General features: G+C 42.7%; 1 protein-coding gene across 1 annotated transcript; it reads right to left on the reverse strand.

The window, feature by feature from the left end:
* Window positions 1-388: 388 nt before the first annotated feature.
* On the reverse strand, window positions 389-8153 carry LOC126407738 (hyaluronidase PH-20-like). Its single transcript, XM_050072922.1, has 4 exons — window positions 8120-8153; window positions 6248-7172; window positions 1982-2071; window positions 389-941 (listed from the first exon to the last, which is right to left on the reverse strand). Exons 2-4 carry the CDS (start codon window positions 7163-7165, stop codon window positions 612-614), a joined length of 1338 nt encoding a protein of 445 aa, XP_049928879.1. The 5' UTR covers window positions 7166-7172; window positions 8120-8153; the 3' UTR covers window positions 389-611.
* Window positions 8154-8544: the final 391 nt, after the last annotated feature.

Raw genomic sequence — 8544 nt, forward strand, 5'->3', positions numbered from 1 at the left:
ATAGCTCAGAAAAATTAAAAACAAATAAACAAATGCTGAGGTTTCAGGAGGATATAGAAATGCATACAACTTTGTTTTAGATAGCTACTGATTATTAAGAAAATAAAAAGGAAACGAAAACCACGATGCAGATGGGTTGGCTGTTTGAAGACATATAGCAAATGGCACCAATTTTAAATTAATAACATATATTTTTTATCATTTAACTTTGAACACTGGTTTATTTCCAAGGTGGCAATCTGAATCACTTGTAAGGGCCTGCTCTCTCTATGGGCCCCTCCACCCCAGTGGCCCCAGTGCAATCGCACTGACTGCATATTTATGCCCCTGGATTGAATCTTGTCTTGACGTTTGCCATTAAAACAAACAAACAAACAAAAAAGCTATATTGTTTTCTAAAAGCGTTTATTAAGGTAACTTTTGGTTTTCATTTTAAATTAATCAGTATTGTTTGTGATGTGTGAAAGAAACTTTCAAAGTGTAGAACAGAATTTTTGTAGAATCAGATTTTTCTGTTTTTTAAATAAACAAATTACATTTTCAGCAAATTAAAGACAGTAGTTTTACCGACTACATAATGCTTCAGCAATGCAATCTATCCAGATTACAGATTAAACCCAGATGAGTTTGATTTTAGTCGGCAGGGACAGTTGGGGTGCACAGCGCCACCCTGCGTAGCACTGACACGTGAAGTTGTCAGCCCAGGCCTTCAGGTCAGCAGCAGAGGGAAGACCAATCGCCACGTACTTCCTGTTAGCCCGCAGGATGCTGAAGTAGGCGGGGTTCAGGTGCAGGTAGTGGCTGGAGTCGTAGTTCTTCCTGATGCAACGGCCCTTCGCCTGGCACAAGACCTCGCTGCAGAGCATGGCGGCTGCGGTCACGTTGGCAATGTACGGGTTGAAGGTGGACGTCAGGTACTCGGACAGAGACTGGCAGGCAGCCTAAGGAAAGGGGGCGGGGTTTATAGGTGAGACTGGTATGTTAGGATGAGTGGTGCAAAGTAACAAAGTACATTTTAAAGTACATTTACATTTTAAAATCTAAAAATCACCATTGCCCTTTAAAGCACACTGTACCATATACATACCATAAATTAAATGACATTGTGATACAAACAAAATCAGGAGACGGCTAACATCAAATAACAGTAAATTAAGAGAACACAAACACAGAAGCAGAAAAGATCTTTCACATCTGTCTGTTGAGATAACAACACCGCAGCATCATGGCTGCCACTTCCTCCTAAAACAGGAAACAAAGGCAGCTTCATTATTGGTTGATTAAAGCCTGGTCGTTTGTGTATGACACAGCATGTCTACATTGCTTCAACATCGTGGTTATTACCAGCAGCCTCATCTCAGTGGTTCACACACAAAATTTGTGTTACATACAGAGACGGGCGGAGCTGTCCCAGATGTCCCTGCTCTGCGTTCATTTCGTCCATATTTGTGCATGTTTTCTGAAAGCTTGCAAATATGGATGAAACAGGGCAGTACCACCAGGGATTGAGGAGACAGTAGCAACATTCAAGCTAAATACTACTGTAGGAGACGACGAAGATATTAAAAATTTACTGCTGTCTATACAAGTGTCTCCGTCTAAAGGTACCAAATTACGACCTCCTTCACTGTTGCCTCGTTCGTTGTTGTGTGAAACTTCCGACTCCACCCTGTAGTGCCACCTATTGGGTGTATCTATGCCATCATGAAGGACACATGGAAGTATGGGGGCAGTGACATTCACAACATTTGAAATGGACGTATTCATTTGTGTGCGTAAAGGGAGAATAAATGAGCTTTAATACCTCCACTGCAGCTCAGCAAGGAAACACATAATGTAAAAACAGAGGAGACGCTGTCCTGAAGCTCTCTCAGTGCAGTTGTGTATGATGTATGAAAAAGAGAAAAGACTACAGCCACCTTTTAAACATACATATTGGTATATTTGACTGGGAGCAGACCAGTTCAACCAGTGTGTTTACCTTGTTGTTGTAGTCTTTGCTTCCTCCCCACATTACGACCCCTGAAGCTCCCAGAGCTGCAGACTCTCCCACAGTGCTCACCAGGTCCGTCTGAAAGAGGACGAGACACGCAGGAGATCTGATGAACACTTACACCCCTGATGATGGGCCTCGTTTACTAATATATGCGCATTCATTAAGTGTGCCCTTCAAAATAACCATCGGATTATGACGTGCACACCGGCTAATTTCTGATTTTGTTCTTGGCATCGTGCGTATGTCAGTGAATCAGAATCCCTCGAAAGGCTAAAGTATACTTGCTGCACGAAACGCGTGCAGTTTTCGTGCACGTTTGGCTGCCATGCTTATTTTGCGGTCGTTTGGCACATAGACAGCACACTTTGCTGCGAAGTAGCGTGACGCATACGTGAGATGCAATATTGACATGAACACTAGAGGCGCTCGTGCTAAGTATACCTAGAGACTGTGAATGTGAGGTCGGAGGTGGACTGGTGAAAAGGATATAATGGAATGAAAGATGTAGGAGCAAGGTAGACCCAGAAGATGGCGGTAATACAACGTAACGGATGCCAACCTCCATAAAAAAACTCCAAAGAAGAATAATTCCCTGTGCTTTTCCTCATCGATTGCTCGCATGGGTAAAACAAGGGAAACAAACTCCCCATGTGATTGGTTAAGGGGCAGCACATACCATCTCCGATGGCGGCGGAGACGACGCCTTTTCCTCTGCCGAGATCTTAACAGCAATAAAAATATGATCTCCTCTTCATCGAGAGCACAGAGCATGGATACCAAGAGGCGAAGCTCAATAGAACGCCCCATAGCAACAAATTCCCCCATGGTTTCTTCCTACCGCCGCCATTTTGGACCATCAGCAGACCGCAGCAGACCCGCTTGCATACAAAAACACACAGACAAACTGAAGTATATCGNTATTTTAATGCTAAAGCAGTAATCAGTTCTGATATAAATGGTCCAAGAGGCCATATATAGGCCTATATACATATATCTTCCCATGAAAACTGGCAAATTAAATTGATATTAAAACACTTTAAAACGTACAACTGGCAAATTAAATTGATATTAAAACACTTTAAAACGTACACCTCTGTCGGGATCCTTCGGGAAGCGGTGGAAGGCCAGGTGCGGGGTGTTCCACTGATAGTTGTTGCAGTTAATTGCACTACACTGTTTTCTTTTACTTTTTTCCTCCTCTCTTCTTGACATCTTGCATGTTGTCTGGGCGCAACAGTCCAAGCTCAACAGTCCAAAATGGCGGCAGCGCCCCTAGTGGCTGTTGGCAGAAATTCAACGGAGCTTCGCCTCTTGGTATCCATGCTCTTTGTCGAGAGTGTCCATGTTTGTGTCTATCCGGAAATACACTGTCACCGCCTTCTTCGCTTTTCGCGACCTCTGTGTCTGAGTGGTGTGGTCTGTGGCGGAGACCACCAGTATCAGGCGTTTTGGCTGCATCGACGAACGTCTGTGCTGCAGCAAGTATACACACAGGTGCAGCACACCGTGTACGTGTACATTTGGCCATGCAGCCAGTATACTTAAATGAACAGGTGCATCTGCAATCACCATACTGCCACACCCAGTTTCTCTATAAGGAAATAGAGAGAAATGTGCTTTTAATATGTGATGCATTTAGGTAAAAGTTGTGTGTTTACATATTTTAGGAAAGCCTGGTCTTCATCCTTTGTGCGTATGCATGGTATGAGGTAGTTCTAAATTTGTTTGCAGAGGAGGAACAAATTCACGTGCTAAAACACTGATGCATCCCAGATTTGTGCATCAAACGTTCGTACGCGTGGTTTATGAACAGATTTGATTCACTGTTTGTGAATGAGACCTTTTCACTTTTTAAATTGCTTTAACTTTTCTCTCGAATTTCTGTAAAAGTCAGTGTATAGAGACTAGGGTTGCAATGGTATACCTGTTGTAAAGTATACAGTACCATGATATTAAAATTGACTGCTATAATTGACCTTGCATATTTGCTTATCTACAATATTCAAAAGACAACTGAACAGAAAAGCTCAACTTTATTTTGGTTATTTTCAAAAGGGAGGGTTTTTACACATACTTCCATTAAAAACTCATTGTGACTGATAATAATTCTGTGATACCGTTAAACAGCAATATTTTCTGAGACGATTATCGCACCGTGAAAATCTCAAAAAGTTGCAGCCGTAACAGAGACTGCTGCTGATAGATAATCCCTTTAACAGCAATTCAAATGGGGCTGGTGTTTTGCTTATCAGTGGCTATTAACTTGATTAAAAAGCAGCCAAGCCAATCAGATGGTCATAGCAGAATTAAGACTAGGGGCCTGTAGCTACCTATTTATATCTGTTATATGTTAAAAATAAGTGTGGATGACATGTTTGCAGCTGTTCAGGTTTGTTTTAAATCAACTTGCAGAAATAACAGCGCTTAAAGTTAGATATCTTTTTAATCAACACAACAAAGAGTTAACTGCTCCTTGCCACCACTACCACAGAATGAAACTAATGTCAGCACAGATATGTCAGCCCCAGCTGTTGGTTAATGGCAACTATATTTGTTGTTTGTTTTCCAGGTTTGATTTTTCAGACAGTGGAGCTCATGAATGCAGAGAGACTCTGGAAAGGATCTGCATGGACAAATCATCAAACAGTGCCTGACTGCGATACGAACCTAAGCTTAGTGTATGAGTAATTTAAGCGTTCAGCAGGGGGGGAAGTAATGAATTACATGTACTCTCATTATGTTGTGTTTTTTTGTGTGGGTTCTTGTACTTTTGAGTATTTTTAGAAACAGTGATTTACTTTTACTTGAGTACTTTTTTATCAAAGTGTTGTACTACGCTACATTTCAAGTTGTTACTGAGTAAAAACAAGTCCTGTCAATCAGTCCTGAAGAAAAGAGATAAATGAGCAGCTGCTGCAGAGAAGAAGCTGCAGGTGTGTCTGTGGCTGCAGGAGGGCAGAGCTCCTGAGGGGTGACTCAGCACTCAGCTGACAGCCTGGAAGAGACACACGTTGTAAATGTTTACGTTCATCGGCCGGGGGTAAGGGGATTGGAGGGGAGTGGAATGATGGTCACACCTGGGCCGATTAGTCTTTATGGGTTATGGTTCATCGTTCCTCGGCAATGATAAAAAAGGTTGCATCTACCTTAATTAATTACTCATTGAATGCTCCACCCGGCAAGCATGCTGAATGACCCAAATCAAACACACTTACAATAAGGTATCATCCAGGAGCATGCTGGGTTGGGCCAACATGCAAAAATGCTCACAATGGATCCTTCAGTGGTGACTTCTGTTTTCACTAATTGCCCAGAGTTGGTTTGTGTTCTCACAGCAGTCTTGTCTTGTGTGAGAAAGCTGCTCTTGATTGGTCAGAATTTCCATGTGGGGAAAATCCAGGAAGTAAAGCAAACGTTGAAGAAGAGTACACTTGCAAGATAAATGTGACACTTTCTAATGTCACAATGGAGGGACAACTACGCAGGTTGATTTTAGCGCTGCTCATCGTGGACTATATTGCTGTCATTGTTCATTTTAGTCAAACCATACAGTTTGAAACCACAAACAAACCACACCAGCTTGTTTGTAACCAGACCGAGACCTTCTTGAAGAGGTGGTCTTGGTCCGGTTGTTGTCATGCGCAACCAAGTGCAATTTCTGTTTTCACACCTGCCCACATGAACCGCACTTAGGGGGCAAAAGAACTTGACTTCGATTGATCCGAGTCAAACAGGGCAGGTGTGAAAGCAGCCTCAGACAGGTGAGTACAGCAAGAAACTCTTAGAACTCACTCTCCAGATGAGAATGTCAACAACAGCGTGGGCTGCTACGAGGTGTATAACTGTGCAGTCTGTCCTTTGCTGTAGGTTGCAGCCGCTTTGGAGTTTATAGTGTTCAAATTGCTCCATGTTGTCTGCTTTGGTGATGATTTTTTCTGCTATAAGAAGTGTCGGGTTATTTGTGTAACTTAATTTAGCTTTTTGTCCATAGACTCTCTATGATTGTTGGTCTGAGTTTTGTCTCTTTACTGGGTAATTCTAGTGAAATTAAATTGACCGATTATTAGTTGAATGTAGAGGCTGAAAAGTGCCATCTGCAGAGATGGAATTTAATGTTGGTTTGGACATAAGCGATCATGTTGGTGAGGATGTTTACACTTGTGTGTACATTGATATTTAATGCAATTTCTTTAGAGCCTACATTACTTGTATACAATATTTCAGAACTCTTTCCTGTTTTCAAGTAATCACCTGGCTCTGGAACTTTTGGGTCTGGTCCCGGTACAGTGGCCTGGAGTAGACGTAGATTGGCATGGTGTAAGGACGTTTCGGCAGCATGGCCACCCTCAGCGCCTCTTGGACACGGTTGCGGACATAGAGCGTGGCCTTGGGGGAGTTCCTCAGGTTCTGGTGAAGATAGATGGAGGGGAAGAGGGCGGTGCTGCGCTCCCACAGCCACAGCATCTGGTCATTCTGCTTCTGGATCTTCGCAGAGCACTTCCCTGTGTAGCCGGGCTTACTCCAGGCATAGTTGTGGCAGTCAGGGAACAGGTAGAAGCCCCAGCGGCGGCTTGGACGCTCGCCAATGCCAAGGCTGATGGTTTTCTCCATGAAGCGCCGCCCAGCGCGCTGGAACTGCATTTTTGCCAGTTTGGAAATTTTCCTTGATGACAAAAATGGGGCCATCTGCAGGGCGTGAGAGATGGACAGCTTCTTATAGATACGCTTCGATCCCCAGTTCTGGTCCCACAGGGGGCGCCAGGACTCCCAGTCGATGACAGCCAGCCCAGGGGAGGAATCCTGGGAGATGGAGTGATCAATTTGAATCTGGGCCTTGGCCAGGTGCTCCGTCAGGTTGCCGTTCTGGGGGACTCCACCTCTGTACTGCTTGCGTTTGTCGACATCAACTTTAGGGTACAGACCGAGGCGGTCCTCGTAGAAGATGGTGAGGAACTGACCGGGCACTGCGGCGGGTGTGGTCACTGCCTGGAAGGCGCCAGTGTCCAGTGGGATTTGGAGTCGTCGACACTGCTCGGTGGGGGCGTTCCATATGGCTACAAAGGGGTGGTCATGGATCAGTGGCGGCTCAGTAGGTGGCAGTGCGAGGATGGTGGTGATAGATCCGATGAGACCGAGGACAATGCAGGACCGGAAGGTTGAGGTCATCATGATGGCTCTGGATAAATGAAGGAAAGACAGTAAATAAGGTTCAGTCCAGACTGAATCTCTGACACCCTGGCTCTTTCCCGCTCTGCATCCTGAGGAGCCCTGAAGGCCCCAAAGGGTACATTTTTTAATCTTGTGCATGTGTTAATGTCGGAACAAATGAATTATCTTGTGTGCACAAAAAATATTTCGTGCGAAGAAGTCAAATATCTTTTGGAAACAACTTATCAATCTTTTAAGTTATTATGTTGTGCATGCAAGATAATAACTCGTACACACAAGATAATAGTCAGCCTCTGTAAAACAGCCTGTACACACCAGACTTTAAAGGAGTTCAATTGTAGTAGAGAAGCAACAGTAAAATAAAAATAAACAAATCTTTCTTTTACCTATGAACTAAAATTGTTTGTAGATTCATTAGTTAACAACTAAATAATGAAAAATTAAATAAAAAAAAAAAACTCTATTTAACCATTTGAATCACTCCACAAATGTAGATGATGTAGATGTAGATGACGACCAGCAAGCTAAAAATGTAGTAAAACCACTAGCATAGATATGTTATTCATGATTCCCCAACACTGCCCCTTGGATACCACCGGGCGCCGCTGCACTGTGTTCCTGCTGCAATGCGGCCGACAGAAGCTCATTGCGGCCACTAGAGACGATGCTTGTGATTTCACCAGATGTTTTTGGTCGTTATAGCTCGATGTCATGTGTTATATCTGTTATACATTTACAGTTTAACAGTACATTATATTTGGTAAGCTAAATGAACAGTTGAACAAGCCAGGCTGTCTACAAAATTTGCAGAAACTCCAAAAGACGAATCTTCAGATAAATAATTCCACATTATATATATCTAATAAACCACCTTTGTCACATCAGATACAGTCAGTGAAATACATATTTAAAAACCATATTTCCATATTTTGACAACATGTCATCAGTTCCTACCTGCTTCTCTCCTCTGACGGACTGTTCACTGTTTCTAAACTTCGCCACGTCTCTGTTTTTTTGCTGCTTCATGTGTGAGAGGAAACTGTTTCTTCACTCTGATTGATCGTTATCTGATCGACTTCCAACACAATTTATAAAAACATAGAGTTCATCTCATCGCAAATCACATTCTGCCTCTTTATTTACTCCTTCACTTAATTCGTTTTTCCCCTTTAAAGTGTTTGACTATGATTTTGTAACAATACATTGTTGTTAATTGTTTTTGAATTTTCACTGTCTTAAATTGTAACTGTGCTTTGGCAACACAAAAGAAACGTCATGCCAATAAAGCTTATTGGACTGAAAGAGAGATACAGAGATAGGTGCATAAATAGAGTAGTAAAATAAAATAATTCAAAAAACCAACAGATGGGAGGACTTTT

Source organism: Epinephelus moara, chromosome 20 (assembly GCF_006386435.1).
Source record: "Epinephelus moara isolate mb chromosome 20, YSFRI_EMoa_1.0, whole genome shotgun sequence".
Classification (NCBI taxonomy): domain Eukaryota; kingdom Metazoa; phylum Chordata; class Actinopteri; order Perciformes; family Serranidae; genus Epinephelus; species Epinephelus moara.

Coding starts and splice junctions, on each gene's coding strand:
- LOC126407738 (XM_050072922.1), bottom strand. CDS start 7,165: ATGATGACCTCAACCTTCCGGTCCTGCATTGTCCTCGGTCTCATCGGA. Junction 2,072..6,247: donor CCCAAAAGTTCCAGAGCCAG/GTGATTACTTGA, acceptor GTCCTCTTTCAG/ACGGACCTGGTGAGCACTGT. Junction 942..1,981: donor GCAAAGACTACAACAACAAG/GTAAACACACTG, acceptor CCCTTTCCTTAG/GCTGCCTGCCAGTCTCTGTC.